At 37.5% G+C, this 19,475-nt stretch overlaps 1 protein-coding gene across 1 annotated transcript; it reads right to left on the minus strand.

Moving 5' to 3' along the window:
- Window positions 1–486: 486 nt before the first annotated feature.
- On the minus strand, window positions 487–8,369 carry ZNF391 (zinc finger protein 391). Its single transcript, XM_073224321.1, is given in 5 exon segments — window positions 487–707; window positions 710–1,150; window positions 1,153–1,668; window positions 8,080–8,173; window positions 8,265–8,369. Coding segments are annotated over 5 exon segments (1,377 nt in total).
- Window positions 8,370–19,475: the final 11,106 nt, after the last annotated feature.

Raw genomic sequence — 19,475 nt, forward strand, 5'->3', positions numbered from 1 at the left:
TTAATTTGCCTTAACACTGTTATCCCCAAACTGTTTTTTTGTACTGTTCTGAAGTCAGTTCCTTGTCTTCTGCTACTAGAGCCAAGAAGCATGAAAATACACGCACGCACACACACAAAGGATTCCTCTGTAAGTGAAGGAGGTGATGTGGTTGGAAAATAGAGTGTTAAGCTCAACTTGTTGTTCAGAGACTTACATGAAATAGAGATGGTGAGGAAATTCAGGGTATCAGGTTGCTGTATATGTTTAAGGCTGAAGTCAACCAGACTATTAGATTAAATATATTAGGTTTCTTTTTAGTCAACCCCTTGTTGTATTGATCACTAATTTGAGCATCTAGTTTACAAAAAGGAAGGAAGGCTAGCTTGAAACTGGTTTATAGCTAGCTAGTAGAGAAGGAAAATTCAAACAAGTATGTATTTTTCTTTTCAGCTGTAGGAGATTATGTTACATGCTCTTGTGCTAATATTTAAGAATGTTTATATGTTACTCAGTATGAAGTTGCTGATGTCTTATGAGAGTTGAACTCTGACTCAAGGCTTTCCCACAATTGTTACATTTGTAAGGATTCTCTCCAGTATGAGTTCTCTGGTGAATAATAAGGGATGGGCTCCAATTGAAGTGCTTTCCACAGTCTTTACATTCATGGGGCTTTTCTCCAGTGTGGATTCTCTGATGCTCAATAAGGGATGAGCTTTGACTGAACACTTTCCACAGTCACTACGCTCATAGGGGTTCTCTCCAGTGTGCGTTCTCTGATGTTCAATAAGAGATGAGATCCAACTGAAAGCTTTCTTACATTTACTGCATTCATAGGGACTCTCTCCATTGTGTATTCATTGATGCTGAATTGTGGTTGAATAGTCACTGAAGGCCTTCCCACATTCATTACATTTGTAAGGTTTTTCTTGAGTATGAGTTCACTAATGTTGACTAAGGTTGGTACTTCGACTAAAGGCTTTTCCACAGTCACTACATTCATATGGTCTTTCTCCAGTATGAATCTTCTGATGTAGACTAAGATGAGTACTCTGGCTAAAAGCTTTTCCATATTCACTGCATTCATAAGGTTTCTCTACAGTATGAGTTCTTTGACGTTCGATAAGGTCTGTGCTTTGACTAAAAGTTTCCCCACATTCATTGCATTCAAAGGTTTTTCTCCACCATGAAGTTTACTGTGGACAATAAGGTCTGATTGGTAACTAAAGGTTTCCCCACATTCATTGCATTTACAAGGTTTCTTCTGCAGGAAGAGTTTTGGGTGTTTAATTAAGTCTGAATTGTGTTTGGAGTTTTTCCTAAATATGGGAGATCTATCACCCTGTGAAATTTTCTGCTGTGCACTAAGTTTTGAGCTTAGACTAAATTCACTAAATTCAGGACCTCTTTTCCTAGTGAAAATTTCCTTGAGGGTCATTGACACTTTTCTGATTGCTGTTTTCTCAAAAGATTTCTTTTGTACAGGACATTTTGTCTGCCTTGATAATTGGTCCTCAGTTTTATGGGCTTCTTCATTTGTAGGACCTTGGGTAGTATTTCCTCTGAGAGTTTCAATTGCTGACCCTGAAAACTTTAGTTCTTCAGAAATAGCCTGACTGGTATTGATGCTTTGGTTCAGTTCAAATCCCCCTATCTGAAAGACACTTAAAGTGCAAATGTCACCTGTTTCTAGTGTGGAGAGCAAGAAAAATAAACCAGCAGAAAAAAATACAACTAATTTGCCATTCATGCATACTAGAAACTTTATATGGTGAGAAAATAAAAAGGGACACTGGAAGAGAAGTGAAGAAGACCAAGAGAGATAACAGGCAGAGTTTTTACAGTGGGCATGGTCAGAACAGAGACATCAAGAAATATGGAAAAGAGGATTTGGGTAATATGCTAAGCCAAAAAATGGAAATGAGCAGATACACCAGCTCATAAGCAGAGAAGAGTGATTAGAAAGTAAAATGAACTATTAGTTATGACAGCTGATTCATCCTGGTAAATGAGAGAAAGGAAAAGGAAAAGAAGACTAGGTGCTCATGTGCAGAAAAGACAACCCCTAAAAAAGCAAAATGTAAGAATGAGTCTATCAAGCTTGGGTGCAACCATTTTCTTGGCAATGAGAGAGAACAAAATTTCAGAAATGCTAACTACCACACTGCCACCTCCATTTTCCCCCAACCCTTTTTCCAACTAGTTTAGTAATTCTTCTAAACAAGTCTGCAGTCACAGTCTATCAGAAGTTTAACATAGCTCATGTAAACTGAGCTTGACTTAGAGTTCATCTAGGCCAACTCACTTATTGTCAGATTGAGTAACTCAGGTCACCCAGAGAATTTTAAGAACTTAGACTAGAATTCATATCTCCTAAATATCAGTGGTGGTCTTTTTGTGGTACCACTCACCCAAAGAGGTATTTTTGGTCACTGCTCTCTTCAGCTCCCTGAAGATCCAGTATCTATTGTTCTCCCACCAACTGGGTGATCACGTCCTATTTGCATGCTGGGAATCCTGCTGATTGGTAATAGTTTAACACAGGCTGTTGGTGCTGGAGAAACAGGGCAATTCAGAGCTCAATCTTAATGCTTTGATCTGTAGAAAAGATAGTGTGAACTTTCACAGAGGCTGTAGCAGGAGGGGCTAGAGAAATGAGTATCTAAAAGAACCTAAAATTAAGTTCTGAAAGAAAGGTTATGCTCATTCATATCAGAATCATGTGGAACTTGTTACTCCAGACACCTGGTCTTTGCCTCAGACCTAGTAAGTATGATGGGGACAAGGCATTTGTATTTCATAATTTCATATGAGTTAACAAGCTGAGTTGTCCAAAAAGACCCTCAAAAACACACTCTGGGTTGCCTGAAAATCATATTAACTGGGACTAGCCCCTCCTTACCCAACATTCTTCTCACATCAGGAGGGTCTAAAACATTAACTCAGCTTCCCATAGGACATGGCTTCTTCCTTCTGCCAGAAGGGCCAATACTTCCCAAGGACATCAAGTTTCCCAGGTTAGCTTTGTCAGACAATTCCTGTTAAAAAGCTGGGACCCCACATTCAAATTGCCGGGCACCAAAACATTCATTTATTACCTCCACTAACAAGGTTGTTCTTACATCTGCCTTATAAGGAAGAGCAGCAAAGCCCTCTCCTGGAACATAGACCTACATTGAGTGTCCAGCAGAGCATCCTGGCTCCAGCAACCTTTCTGTTGGGAAAATGAGAGGATATCGGAATCTGTGACTTTTACCTGTCTCTGGAAAGTTTTCTCATGAAGCCTTTTTCTTTAACCTATTCTGTTGTGAATTCTTCCAGAGCCCTTGTGCATTACAGTAGGCAACAAACCGTATAACAGCTTTCTTAATGTTTCTGCTCACAGCACAATTTGAGACCCATTGGGTTAGGAGTTGATCTAGTTTCACAAGTCTTTCCTTTCTCATAGATTGGGAATCTCCCAGATGTAGAGGTGAACCTTGGAGGAGATCCACCAAGAAGCCATGCATGGAGAATCTCAAGAGCAATATGATGAAGATGATGTCTGTATCCAGTTTTGTCAAAAACACACCTTGCAAGTAGAGACAGGGAATACAAAATCCCTACCACTGAGTTGAATGAGAGTCAGAAATTCTAATTTATTTAGATCCTTGCAAGAAAATCCAGTTGGATCCTTTATGAAGCCAACATTCCTTAATAAGAATTTGCCTTACTGGTAGGTCGGTTGGCCTACATTCTTGTAGCCTAGATCCATAAGCTACTTCATCATTATTTTGTTGGCAGTTCACCATTACTACTGTTTTTTATTATAGTAATCCTTGGGGGTAGCCATACTACCTCCTAGGGAGAGTTTTGGGAATTTGTGAAGGTTTTTTGGTTGTCATGGTGATTGGATTACACCATTGGAATTTAGTGGGGGACAAGGATAATGGCCATTCCTGCAAAACAGAGAATGTCCTTTATCCTGCCTGACTTTCAAAAAAGCTGTCTTAACTGAGACTAGAACCAAATACTACTTTACATACAGAGAAAAAGTATTTTGCACAGCTTTGATATATATTGGGAAATCAAGGAAATATACTTCTTTTTCTTTGAATGTGATTAGGAATTATTCACCATTTCACGAAAAGTAAACCACTCATGGTATTAGATTTACAAATACGATATCCATATATCAGGCTACATTTGTGGCTGGTGTATTCAAAGTAATTTTATAAATAGCTGTAGACATCTATTTCTTGCAATCTTTACATGCTGAAATTCACATTATTCTATTATGAATTACTTTCCTTTCTTTCTCCTTTATATTTCAGTTAAGGTAATATATTGATATTTTGGAAATTACATCTATAGGTAGTTAATATTATCTACAAATTTTATTTCAGGATATCAAATGGGATGAGGAAAGGTGGAGAAATGCTTCTCTAGTGAAATGGAACTAAACAGTTACACAATAGATGAATAGCGCATCTCTAGATAGATAAATTACAAAGCCATAAAGCAAAAGTCCTTGTCCCTAACAGAAGCCCTTGAAGACCTGAAAATACCCACACTGACATAAGGGTGATGGGGAAACTAATGAAAACTTGTACATAGTGGAACATTATTACATGATTATACAATACATCCATCCTGAAGAAGAAAGATTGTTAAGGAAATGTTTAGGTTTTTGAAGGTAATGGGAAACCAAGAAGAATTGAAATTTGAAGATCTTTGTAAACTGTCTCCCTGGAACCATTAAAACTTAAAAGCTAGCAGGATATCCTGAACAAGAAAAGAACTATGACAGAATTCAAAGGAGTGGCCAATTTGAAGTTTAGAGTTTACTTTCATGCTTATTAATATCCTGATGATTGGTAAACCGTGCTAATTTGATATGATTATAATTCCACTAATGTGTATATACTGTATAGTACAAGTGTCCCAAATTGTAGCTGTTTTTGCATTTCAAAAAAACTCACTAAATGTATAATTGTATTATGCATTGTGTTTGTCTACATGAAACACAAAGGCAGACACATAGAAACCCCACTGGGGAAAGTTTCTATATTAATTTTTCAAAAAGGAAACTGAATGGAACTTAACATGGAAGTTCTTGAGGTCTTTCAGGTCTGCTTACTCTAAGCATTTTATGAATATTTACTCATTTATGCCTCACAACAAGGAGAGGGGTACTATCATTCCACAATACAAATGAAGAACTTGAGGTACAGAGAAGTTAAATAATTTGACCCAAGGCCAGGTGATAAATCCTGGACTCAAACACACTACACTATACAGGAAAACAGGGAAAATATACCTGAGTCACATTTTCCATTCCTGTGGTCCCTAAATGGTTAAGAAACTAAACTCCATTTATCCTAGGATACCAGCATGACCTTGACTGCAGAGTGCTATGAAGGTTTAGGGAGTGACTAACCTCTCTGAGAGGTGAATACCCCGAGAGGCCCAATCATGCTAAAAGCCCTATCTATGTAACCTAAGAATTAAAATTTCCAGCCTCCGCACCCCCCAAAAATTTCCAGCCCCTACTGAAGTGCTTCCACAGTGTAGATAGCATCCTTGGCATGAATCATTGAAATATAAGATAGGGTCCTGTGGTATAAGCATTTATCAGGTAATCTGGATTTTTGTCCTATCTCTGTTGGTAGCTACATAAAAACCAGAGGACAATAACCAGTCTGGTTTTATGTCTCCTCACCTGTAAAATGAAGATGTTATACTTGATTGTTTGGTCCAAAGCCATCTGACTCCAGGAGTTTAATTTTAGGTCTCTAACTCTGAGGCACATACCCATCTGCCTGGACTAAGAAGACTAAATGACCTGCTCTTTTTCAAATCACCAGAGACATATGAGAGCCTAAGGTCCAGATTTCTTTCAGATAAAACCATTCAAGAATCAGGCCAATAAGGCTGTATTCTTAAATCCTCTAATGATGAAACAAAGCACAGGAATATTGAGGAAGACATAAAGAGCAGTCAGGAAGCAAATAGGGTATAGTCCCTTGTTAGGCAAAACTTGGCAGACTCACGTAAGAAGGGAAGTTCTATGCAAAGAGAAATAAATGTGTCTCTGCTCAGCAAGATGACTCAAACTTTCAGAAAAGAAGGCAGAATCCTTAACCTATGTGGGATGTAGATATTAGAGTTAAACAATTGCTTTTCCCTCTTCTATCTCCTCTTGGCTTTCTTTCTGGTAAAAGACAAAGCTAGGTAAACATCTTAAGGCATCCAAAGTGACTGGTCTAGTAGTGTCCACATCTGGCCAGTTGAAGAAAACCTTAAGGGTTAAGAGGTAAAGTAAATGCCAAGTTCTTCTCAGGTACAAAAAAAGAATAATAGACATTTATGTCTGGGCTTAAGTCCTCAGTTCTTTAATAATAAAATGTAAATGGGATAGATCTGGGCGAAAGTCCAAACTCTAAATTCTAGGTGATCTGAAGCATATAATCCAGCCTCTTTGTTAGTTTCCTCACATGAGGTATGGATTTAAATAGAGTATTGCCATCATCTCTTACCTCCTTTTAAGGGTCAAAACAGAAGGCAACTCACAATGCTCTACCACCACAGGGCTGTACATCCCTGGACAGGTCACTCACCTTTCTGAAAATCTGGTCCCACCCTGTAAAAAGGCATTGTTAGCACTTGCTTGTCTTACCTCACAAAGCTTCTGTTAACACTACAAGTTAGATGATAGGAAAACATTTACAATAAAATATATCATACAACATAAAGAGATGATACTATTGTCATGTTTACTTCACAAAGCTTCTGTTAATGCTACAAGTTAAATGATAGGAAAACATTTATAATAAAAAATATCATGCCACATAAAGAGATGTTACTATTGTCATGCTTACTTCAAATGAATTAATTTTTAAATTGTGATGATGTACATATAAGGACAGATGTTTTCAGAAAATTTTTGAGACTCCCTTCAGCAGCTGCTGCTCTAGAGCATGGAAAGATTTGTTCTTTTTCTTCGCTTGGGAGGATGAACATGAAATGGGGAAAGGAGGGCTGGTGGATGTGACAAAAATCTCAGCAGGAGTCCCTAGATATATTTCATACAGGTTAGGAAGTCACTGTCTCCACAAGGGTATGGCCACACCCATATCCAGGTTCCATCCAAGGGGTTCCTCCACCATGGTGTGTAAAGTTGTCTCTCCTTTTCTTCCTCATACTTTAGTTTTTTGGATCACCTTACTACTCTGTAGATACTGTAGCTCTACCAAATCATTATTCTGTCAAGTACAGTGGTCACAAAGTACTGTAACCTCCCAAAACCCAATCTACTCTTTATGTGACTCTAACTTAATAGCCCTAACAGCTGCTGGCCACCACCTATTATCCTAACCATCTTAAATTCTTTTGATCATGCCACTTTTTCTTATATTCAACTTCTGATACAGCAGGAATTCTCCCTTATTTTGACTTTCTTCAGTGTTAAGAAATTAAGTCATTCAGAAAGAAGCAGGTTCTGGAATAGCTCTTCTCCATATGCTTTGCTTTCTGGTATAGGGCTGATTGCTTCCTGTAGCCCTTGCCAGTGCACAAAGGAATCAGCAGAAGGGCCTAGGCAGTCTCAGGTCAACCCTACAACTAAAACTGGTCCCTAGTCCTATTAAAATATGTTCTTCAGGAAACAGTGTTAATGTAAATTGGCTCAACATTAACAAACTCACAGACTTTGTCAACACCTCCAACAAATAATTAACATCTATTATATTCTTACCTATAAACTATTAACCCTCATTATTAGAACCATACAATAAAGGCTATAAGCTCTGTAACTTCAAGGAAGGTCCTTCATCTCTGTGTGCCTGTTTCCTTATCTTTAACATGGGGATAATAACAGTGCATCTTATGGGGTTAATAGACTAAAATCAGGTAATAACAAATAAAAACTCTTGGAACTTTTATTCTGCCTGGTACTAGGTAGCCACCTGGGAAACATCCAAAGTATATAAGAAGTCCTCCCTCGCCTTGCTAGAGGGGAGGGGAAAGCAACTCTGAACCATCTCCCAGGTATGCATCTGAAGAACACTCCCTGTTAGTGCAGCCAAGGGACCCGAATGAGCCCATTCATGAGGCAAGTACGGGGGCTCAGAGCAGAGATCCGGCGCAGCGTCCCAGCTGCAAAGGTGCTCTTAGTCGGTTCTTCAGCCTGACCACCCACGGCCCTCTCGCATGTCTTACCGAAGAGAGCCAAATGTTTACGGAGGACCACTTCCCAGAACCCCACCGCCCACCCGACTAGGCCCGGCGCTACGCGCCCCACTCACCGGCCGCCTCCAGCCGAGAGTGGGGACACACCCCGGGACGGGACCCGAGCTTGGACGGAACCTGAGTTCGCGCGGCTTGAGGAAGCCGGAAGGATTAATGGGCATCCCTTGTGTTAACCAGCTGCTCCAGCGCTCACCACGTTCCCCTGAGTCACAGAAACTCTTCTATTCATATTCCTGATCATGTCCTGCACGTTATGTGGAACCGGTCATTATTCCATCAACTGCCCGTAACCGAATTCTCCTGGCATAGACAATCCGTGAGAGAACAGAGGATTAATAACGGAGAGTGAGCAATGTACTAGTGGACGCGGCTCTGCGCCTGCGCCGGAGAATCCGGGCCCTCCAGGCTGTGACCAGACTCACTTTCCTGGAGGATTGTGCAAAGCTCCTCTCCAGGAGTGTGTTAATGAAGAGGTTGAGAAGTTGGTGCTGGAGGACTGAGAAAGGGGGTCTTCAAGAGCTCTGGAAGACCTTAATACGTTCTACAAAGTTTAGCCCAGACCACCGGTTAACCTTTAAATAGCGTACCTGGAGACCTGGTTAAAACAGATTCCCAAGCTTCGTGCTCCCAGATTGATTTATTGATCTGAGGAGGATCCCAGGAATGCCCAATTTTCAACGGACATCCTGGATAATTCTGATGTAGGTGGTCCCCACACCATCTCTAGAGAAACAGGCTTCTTAGTACAGCCTGGATGCTTACCTGCAATCAAATGCAGTACACTTCTCAAATTCCACCGAGACATAAAGATGAATAAAATCAGAACCGTATCCTAATCTACTAATTTTTTAAAAACCACATTTCTACAGATAATTTTAAGACAGTATAGTGTTGTTGCAACAAAAGCGGTACAATTTATTCTGAGAGTTCAGAGGGGAGAGAATCTGTGGGATGAGGAACACTGGTATGCTTTGATTTGAAAAATTTAATGGAAAGTATAGCAAAGGGCAACCTTTAAAAGAGTTGGTGAGCTATAAGAGTAGAAAGCATATGAAAAGTTGTGGATTTAGTATATGGCAGCTATCTACAAGTACTATAGAATAAGTGGAGTTTACAGAAGCATGAAGTAAAGGGGAGCAGGATCCAAACCATTAAGGTAAAAGGGACCTAGAGACCATCTAATTTTATCATTTCCATTGTATTGTTTTTATTAAGGTATCATTGATGTACAATCTTATGGAGGTTTCACATGAAAAACATTGTGGTTACTACATTCACCCCTATTTTCAAGTCCTCCCCCCACATACCCCATTACCGTCACTGTCCATCAGCATAGTAAGATGCTATAGAGTCATTGCTTGTCTTCTCTGTGCTATACTGCTTTCCCTGTACCCCCAGTACATTATGTGTGCTAATCATAATGCTCCTTAATCCCCTTCTCCCTCCCTCCCAACCCACCCTCCCCAATCTTTTGGTAATCGCTAGTCCCTTCTTGGAGTCTGTGAGTCTACTGCTGTTTTGTTCCTTCAGTTTTGCTTTGTTGTTATACTCCACAAATGAGTGAAATCATTTGGTACTTGCCTTTCTCTGCCTGGCTGATTTCACTGAGCTTAATACCCTCTAGCTCCACTCATGTTGTTGCAAATGGTAGGATTTGTTTTCTTCTTACGGCTGAATAATATTCCATTGTGTATATGTTCCACATCTTCTTTATCCATCTACTGATGGACACTTAGGTTGCTTCCATATCTTGGCTATTGTAAATAGTGCTGCGATAAACATAGGGGTGCATATGTCTTTTTGAATCTGTGATCTTGTTTTCTTCAGGCATTTCCAGTGTATTTTTAATAAAAATTTTATATTGTATTAAAAATACGCAGAATACAAAAACTATCATTTTAACCATTTTGAAGTGCACAATAGTTTTTAGTATATTCATAATGTTGTACAAACACCAACCATCTAATTTCAGAACAATTTTATCACCCCAAAAGCACATTCTGCAGTCATTGCTTATTACCGTCTCCCCTTTACAGCATAGTAACAACCATTTTACTTAATGTCCCAATGAATTTGTTTGGTCTAGATACCTCATATAAGTGGAACTGTACAATATTTGTCCATTAATTTCTAGTTTATATCAAGTAGCATAATGTTTTCAAGTTTCATCCACATTATAGCATGTATCAAGTTCATCCATGTTACAGTATGATCAATTCGTCTTTTGTTGCACACTTGGTTGTTTTCATCTTTTGGCCTTTGAGAATAGTGCTATGAACATTAATTACAAGTAACTGGAATAAAAAGAAAAAAACAAGTAACCGAATCCCTGTTTTCAATTCTTTGGGATATCTACCTGAGAATAGAATATATGGGTCATGTGGTAACTCTATGTTTAACTATTTGAGGAACCACCAAACTGTTTTTCACAATGGATGCACTATTTTACAGTCCAGCCAACAGTGTGTCAGGGTACCAATTTCTCCACATATATGCTAACATTTGTTATTTTCTGGTTTTGGTTTCTTTGTTTTGGTTTTCTATTATAGTTATCCTAATGGGGAATAAAGTGGTATCTAATAGTTTTGATTAGCATTTCCCTACCAGTTAGTGATGCTGAGCATCTTGTCATGTGCTTATTTGTTGTATATGTCATTTTTGGAGAAATGTCTATTCATATCGTTTGCCCAATTTTGAATTGATTGGGAATATTTGTTGCATTGTAAAAGTTTTTATGTACTCTGAATATTAATCTCTTTTCAGATACATGATTTGCAAATATTTTTCCCATTTTGTGGGTTGTCTTTTCACTCTTTTGATAGTGTCCTTTGGTCCTGTGGGGAAAACTTTCTGACCAGGATTCCCGCCTGGACTTAATAGCATCCCCTGTGTACATAATAATATGTTTGCACATTTATGGGATGTTTACCCCTGACGGAGTCTCTGGTCAGTTATGGAATACCAGTCTAAGGTAAAGGTGGAGAAGAAACACCCATTATCTCCTACCCTCTGTTCCTGATATGTAATTGGTCAGGCACCCACCAGCCACCAGGGACCTGCTCACAGAGTTTTTCCCCATGTGAGAGTGGGGCAGGGTAGCGTGGCCAGGAAGAAAGACCTTGGTGAAAGAGGGGTCCCAACCAGTGCCAAGGTAGAGAGCAGGGCAGCCAGGATTCAGAGTCATGAGAATGGGGAGGGAGCCAAGTGAGCCACCAGTGCAAGTCAGGAAAGACTAAGCCATGAGAATAAACCCCTCTAATTCCCAACTTCTTGCCCTTGCCTTTCTTCAGTCTCACTGAATTCATAGTCAACTTGAACTGGGAGGGGAAACCCCTCTTCCTGGAGCTACAGTGCACAAAGTTTTTAAAAAATTTTTATGGCAATGTAATTGACATATAATAATATATTCATTTCAGGTGTACAAATGATTGCTCTCATATTATGAAATGCACACCACAGTAAACCTAGTTAACACCCATCACCACACATAGTAACACATTATTTTTCTTGTCATGAGAACTTTGTAAGAGCCATTCTTTTAGCAACTTTCAAATATTCAATACAGTATTACTAACTATAGCCACCATGCTGTAAAGAAAGTTTCTAATTTTGATGAGGTCTAATTTATCTATTTTCTTTTTACTGCCTGTGCAGTAAAAAGTATTTTTCTCCTAAGTATTTTCTCCTTTCAATGCTAATGAAAATGTAATTGTTTAATTTCTATTTCAGAGTTTTCATATCAAGTGTATAGAAATACAAACGAATTTCTTGTGTTGATTTTATATACTGTAAACTTGTTGAATTCTTTTATAATCTGTAGCAATGTTTTTGTAGATTATACAGGGTTTTCTACATATAAGCTCATATAATCTGTGAACATAATGTTACTTTATTTTCCAATTTGGGTGCCATTTTTTCTTTTTCTTGCTAAATTGCTCTGGTTAGGACTACCTGTACTGTATTGAATAGAAGTGGAAAAAGTGGTCATCTTTTGTTCCTGATCTTAGGGGGAAACTTTTCAGTGTTTTACTATTCAATATGACTTAGCTGTGGGTTTTTCACATGTGATCTTTATCACATGGAGGAACTTCCCTTCTATTCTTACTTTTTTGAGGTTTTTACCATAAAAGGTATTGAATTTTGTCAAATGCTTTTTTTGTATCAACTGAGATGATCATGTGGTTTAATTCCTTCTACTAATGTAGAAATTCATGTGGAATCTCGTGCATTAATTGATATTTGCATGCCACTTGGTTAAGATATACAATCTTTGTAATAGTCTACTGAATTGTATTTGCTAGCATTTTGTTGAGGATTTTTACATTTTTATTCAGGAAGGATATTTGTAGTTTCCTTTTTTTTTGTAGTGCCATTGTCTGGCTTTGGTATCAGGCTAATGCTAGCTTCATATAATGAATTGGAAGTGTTCCCTTGTCTTCAAATGTTTAGGAAGAGTTTGAGAAGAATTTGTGTTAACTTTTTAAATGTTTGGTATAATTCATTCATAATGCCATCCAGTCCTCTGCTTTTAATACTGGTTCTATCTCCTTATGAAGTATAGATCTATTCAGATTGTCTATTTCTTCTTTAGTAAGTTTTAGTAGATTTTGTATTTCTTTGAATTTGTCCATTTCATCTAGCTTTGTATTGTTTGTATTCTCTTATAATTCTTTTTGTTGTAAAATCAGTAGTAATGCTGCCATTTTATTTCCAGTTTTAGTAATTTGAGTCTTCTCTTTTTCTTAGTCAATCTAGACAATGAGTTGTCAGTTTCATTGATCTTTTCAAAGATCCAAATTTTGGTTTTGTTAGTTTTCTCTATTTTTTCTATCCTCTATTTTATTTATCTCTGCTGTAATATTATTATTTCCATCTTACTAGTAGCTTTGGGTTTAGTTTGTTCCTTTTTTCTCCCAGTTCTGTAAGGGTACAATTAGGTAACTGATTTGAAATCATTCTTTTTTAATGTTCATACTTACAGCTATAAATTTTTCTTTTAGCACTGCTTTTGTTTCACCTCATAAGTTTTGGTGTGTTGTACTTTGTTTTTGTTCTTCTGAAGTTATTTCCTAATATTCTTTGTGATTTCTTCTTTGACCAACTTTTTGTTTAAGATTATGCTATTTAATTTCCACACAGTTGTGAATTTTTTAGTTTTTCTTCTGGTATTGATGTCTAGTTTCATTCATTTTGATCAGAAAAGATACTGTGTATATCAGTCTTTTAAAATTTATTAACACTTTTATTGTGGCCTAACATATGCTCACTCCTGGAAAATATACCATATGTGCTTGAGAAGAATGTGCATTCTGCTGTTGCTGGGTGGAGTGTTTTATATATATATTTTCTAGGTCTGTTTGGTTTATAATATTTCTCAAATACTGTTTCCTTATTAATAATCTGTCTCATTCTTCTATCCATTATTGGAAGTAGGTTATTATGTTTCCAACTGTTATTGTAGAATTTTCTGTTTCTCTTTTCAATTCTATCATGTTTTGCTTCACATATTTTGTGCTCTTTTATGTATGCTTATAACTCTTACATCTTCTTGTATTGAAAATTTTATCAATATGTAATTTTCCTCTTTCTTTCTTGTAAACTCTTCTGATTTAAAGTCTATCTTTTCTTTAATCCAGCCATGTCAGGTCTCTTTTAGTTACTATTTGTATGTATTCTATTTTCTTTTCTTTTCTTTCTTTTCTTTTTTGTATCTTTTCACTGTCAATCTCTTTGTGTCCTTATATGTAAAGTGAATCTCTTGTAGACATCACACAGGTGGATCTTGTTCGTTTTTTATCCAATCTGCCAATCTCTGTCATGAATAGGAGATTTTAATCTAGTTACATGAAGTGTGATTACTGATAAAGAAGCGTTTGATCTGCCATTTATCTATTGTTTTCTGCATATCTTACAAGTTTTTGTTCCTTATTTTCTCCATTACTGCCTTTTCCTGTCTTTAGTTCATTTTTTGTGATGCACCATTTTGATTCCCTTTCCTTTTCTGTATGTTTTTAGTTATTTTCTTAGTAATTACTTTGGGGATTAGAATTAACACCTTAAATATATAACCTAGTTTGAATACTAATTTAGTTTTAATAGTATACAAATGCTGTGCTCTTATACATCCCCATGTCTCATCCTTTATATTCTCATTGTTATACCTTTATTCATTGTATGCCCACTAACATAGAGTTATAATTATTATTTTATGCACTTGCCTATTAAATCATGTAAAAAAAGAGGGAAGTTTCAAGCCATAACAAAAGTACAGTACTATCTTTTATACTAACCTATGCATTTACCATTGCTATATTCTTTATACTTTCTTTGGGCTTTGAATTGCTATCTAGTAAGTATCCTTTTGTTTCAGCCTAAATGACTCCCAATAGCATTTCTTATAGGACAGGTTTACTGGTAATGAACTACCTAAGCTTTTGCTTATGTAGAAATGTCTTAATTTATCCATCAGTGCTAAAGGATGGGTTTTTCCACATAAAGAACTTCTTTTTTTACTGTCTCTTTCAGCCCATAAATGTTATCCCATCACCTTCTGGTCTTCATGGTCTCTGATGAGAAACCATCTGTTAATCTTAAAAATCTCTTTGTCTTTGATTTTTGACAATTTGATTATAATGTGGATCTCTTCAAGTTTATCTTTCTTAGAATTCATTGAGCTTCTTGGATGTGTATATTCATATGTTTCATCAGATCTTGGAAGATTTATTATTTCTCCAAATATTCTTTCTCTTTCTCTTTTGATTCTCCTTCTAGGATTCCTGTAATGTGTATATTAGTACCACAAGCCCCTCAGGCTCTGCTCATTTTTCATTATTCTTTTCTTTTGCTAGCAGACTGGATAATTTCAATTGTCTTACCTTCAAATTTGCTGATGCTTTCTTCTGCATGTTCAAATGTGCCCTTGTACTCCTTGTAGTGAACTTTTCATTTCAGTTACTGTGTTTTCAGCTTCAGGATTTGTCTGGTTTCCTTTCTTCATTGTTTTCATGATTTTCTTTTGTCCTTTATTCATGGTTTCCTTCACTTCATTGAAAATAATAAAGACAGTGGACCTAATGTCTTTTTCTAAGTGCAATGTCTAGGCTTCCTCAGGGATGGTTCCTGTCAAATCTTCTTTTTTCTTGCTAATGGTTCACTTTTCCTGTTTCTTTCTTTGCTATATAATTTTCTTCTTGGTAGGGAGAACTGAGCATTTTCATAACTCCAGAAATCCAATTCTCTTCTCTTCAGGGATTGTTGATTTATATTTTTTGAGGCTGAAGTCATTTTGTAGCTTTTCCAAGCTATTTTTACAAACTATGCATTCTTTGTTGTGTGTGATCACTAAACTTTCTCTTCCATTGTCTCTGTAGTCAGTCAGTTATCTGACAAAGTTTTGCTTAAATGTCTGGCTCCCAAAAGGGAAGTACCAAAAGGTGGAGGAGAAGTACTATTCCTTTAAATCTCATAGGGGTTATTTCAGCCTTTAACATTTAAACAATGGATGGCCTCTGTGCTGTCTCCTCAGTCATCAAAAGCAGTTACCAGCAATCAAAACATGCAGCCCTGATTTTTGGAGTACATAGTCTTTATTGTCTACCTTAGCACCAGCAAGCCACACCTTGAACAAGGCCCACAGTCCCCACTGGTTGCCTGCCATAGTGCTGAGTGATGGGGTATAGTAGCCACTTCATGAAACAGTGATAATCACCAAAATTTACCAAATTCTTCATCAATATCTCCTCTTTATATCAGTTTAAGTTAGTTAAAAAATGCCAAAAGATATATCTTCAAATAAAACACTATATAAATTTTCATTATGGAACCTGATTCATAGATATATTTTTTTGTAGATAATTATTTTTTATTGAAGGGTAGTTGACACACAGTATTACATTAGTTTCAGGTGTACAACACAGTGATTCAACATTTATATACATGATAATTCTAGGTACTAGCTATCACCATACCAAGTTGTCACAATATTTTGACTATATTCCTTATGCTATACATTACATACCGATAACTTATTTATTTTACAATTGGAAGTGTGTACTATTTTTTTTGTGAGGGCATCTCTCCTATTTATTGATCAAATGATTGTTAACGACAATATAATTCTGTATAGGGGAGTCAATGCTCAATGCACAATCATTAATCCACCCCAAGCCTAATTTTCGTCAGTCTCCAATCTTCTGAAGCATAATAAACAAGTTCTTACATGGAGAGCAAATTCTTACATAGTGAATAAGTTACATGGTGAACAGTACAAGGGCAGTCATCACAGAAACTTTTGGTTTTCATCATGCATTATGAACTATAAACAATCAGTCCAAATATGAATATTCATTTGATTTTTATACTTGATTTATATGTGGATACCACATTTCTCTCTTTATTATTATTATTTTTAATAAAATGCTGAAGTGGTAGGTAGATGCAAGATATAGGTAGAAAACATAGTTTAGTGTTGTAAGAGAGCAAATGTAGATGATCAGGTGTGTGCCTGTAGACTATGTGTTAATCCAAGTTAGACAAGGGCAATAAAACATCCACGGATGCAGCAATTTCTCTCAGAACAAGGGGGGAGAGGTTCTAAGCCTCACCTCTGTTGATCCCCAATTTCTCACCTGATGGCCCCCCTGCAACTGTGCCTGTCTTAGGTTGTTCCTCCCTTGAGGAATCTTACCCATCTCTGGCTAACCAGTCATCTTCCAGGGCCATACAGGGAAATGTAAAGTTGGTAAGTGAGAGGGAAGCAATATTGATTGAAAAGGTTAGCTTTTTACTTCTTTGCATATTCATGCCCTGTGGCCTCTATGCCCAGCATTTGCTTGAGGTATCTTTACCACTTGGAAGAATTATGATACACGGTAAATTCGATATGAGGCACGAATTCTATTTAAGGGTTGTAATTAGGAAGGAAGAAGAAAAGCTATAGAAGTAGCAGGCGGAAGAAAACATGGGAAGATTGATTATTTCTTTGACATATCTTCTTGTAGAGTAACATAAGCATGTATAGGTTTTAAACTACTAATTAAATTGCACACACACATTAACATAATAGGAGTACAGTTATATAACCAAAGCAGACCTATAATTGCCAGCCATCTCCAGTGAAACCCAGAAAACCAGTTAGACACCATAGGCATTTGTGAAAACTTATCTATGATATGGTGGATACTGTCCAACTGAACTTGAACAGTCTGAGAGAAATCAGACAAATTAAAATAGCCCATTCCTGGGGACTGTTCACATACCATATGTTCTTTTAACAATAAATAGTCTGTAGTTGTAAGATTTTGGAGTGCTACAATTTGCACTTCTCCTAATTCTTGGTTGAGTTCCAACAGTATAGATCCAGTCAAATTTGCTGTTTTACTGTATGCACAGGCCAGCCTAGATATCCCCATCTTCATTCCCATGGCAAGTCCAGGAGCCGTTGGGATGAGTGCATCTACACCTGTAGCAGCGCATGGATCTTTGTTGGAGTTTTTTGATTATCATCTTCTGGCATGACTCTTCCAGAGAGTGCTGATGTTGGAAGTTCTTTTTCATATTCTATCTTAGTTCATTTTCGGGGTAGCCAACTTAAGCTTTGATCCTCTGTATAACCAGGTCCCCCCTATAAACACCTTTACAGTCACTGTCCACCAGCATAGCAAAATGTTGTAGAATCACTACTTGTCTTCTCTGTGTTGTACAGCCCTACCATTTCTCTCACCCCCCCCCATGCATGCTAACCTTAATACCCCCCTTTTTGTTTCCCCTGCCTTATCCCTCCCTACCCACCCATCCTCCCCAGTCCCTGTCCCTTTGGTACCTGTCAGTCCATTCTTGAGTTCTGTGATTCTGCTGCTGTTTTGTTCCTTCAGTTTTTCCTTTGTTCTTATACTCCACAGATGAGTGAAATCATTTGGTATTTCTCTTTCTCCACTTGGCTTATTTCGCTGAGCATAATACCCTCCAGCTCCATCCATGTTGCTGCAAATGGTAGGATTTGCCCTTTTCTTATGGATGAGTAGTTTTCCATTGTGTATATGTACCACATCTTCTTTATCCATTCATCCATCGATGGACATTTAGGTTGCTTCCAATTCTTGGCTATTGTAAATAGTGCTGCGATAAACATAGGGGTGCATCTGTCTTTCTCAAACTTGATTGCTGTGTTCTTAGAGTAATTCCTAGGAGTGGAATTCCTGGGTCAAACGGTAAGTCTGTTTTGAGCATTTTGATGTACCTCCATACTGCTTTCCACAATGGTTGAACTAATTTACATTCCCACCAGCAGTGTAGAAGGGATCCCCTTTCTCCACAGCCTCGCCAACATTTGTTGTTGTTTGTGTTTTGGATGGCAGCCATCCTTACTGGTGTGAAGTGATACCTCATTGTAGTTTTAATTTGCATTTCTCTGATAATTAGCGATGTAGAGCATCTTTTCATGTGTCTGTTGGCCATCTGTATTTCTTTTTTTAGAGGACTGTCTGTTCAGTTCCTCTGCCCATTTTTTAATTGGGTTATTTGTTTTTTGTTTGTTGAGGCATGAGAGCTCTTTATATATTCTGGACATTTATTGGATCTGTCATTTACAAATATATTCTCCCATACTGTAGGGTTCCTTTCTGTTCTATTGATGGTGTCTTTTGCTGTACAGAAACTTTTCAGCTTAATATAGTCCCCCTTGTTCATTTTTGCTGTTGTTTTCCTTGCCCGGGGAGATATGTTCAAGAAGAGGTCACTCATGTTTATGTCTAAGAGGTTATTGCCTATGTTGTTTTCCAAGAGTTTAATGGTTTCATGACTTACATTGAGGTCTTTGATCCATTTTGAGTTTACCTTTGTATATGTGGTTAAACAATGGTCCAGTTTCATTCTCCTACATGTAGATGTCCAGTTTTGCCAACACCATCTGTTGAAGAGACTGTCATTTCGCCATTGTATGTCCATGGCTCCTTCATCAAATATTAATTGACCATATACGTCTGGGTTAATGTCTGGATTCTCTAGTCTGTTCCATTGGTCTGTGGCTCTGTTCTTGTGCCAGTACCAAATTGTCTTGATTACTATGGCTTTGTAGTAGAGCTTGAAGTTGGGAAGTGAGAAACCCCTACTTTATTCTTCTTTCTCAGGATTGCTTTGGCTATTCGGGGTCTTTGGTGTTTCCATATGAATTTTTGAATTATTTGTTCCAGTTCATTGAAGAATGTTGCTGGTAGTTTCATAGGGATTGCATCAAATCTGTATATTGCTTTGGGCAGGATGGCCATTTT

Source organism: Manis javanica, chromosome 16, assembly GCF_040802235.1.
Source record: "Manis javanica isolate MJ-LG chromosome 16, MJ_LKY, whole genome shotgun sequence".
Classification (NCBI taxonomy): Eukaryota; Metazoa; Chordata; class Mammalia; order Pholidota; family Manidae; genus Manis; species Manis javanica.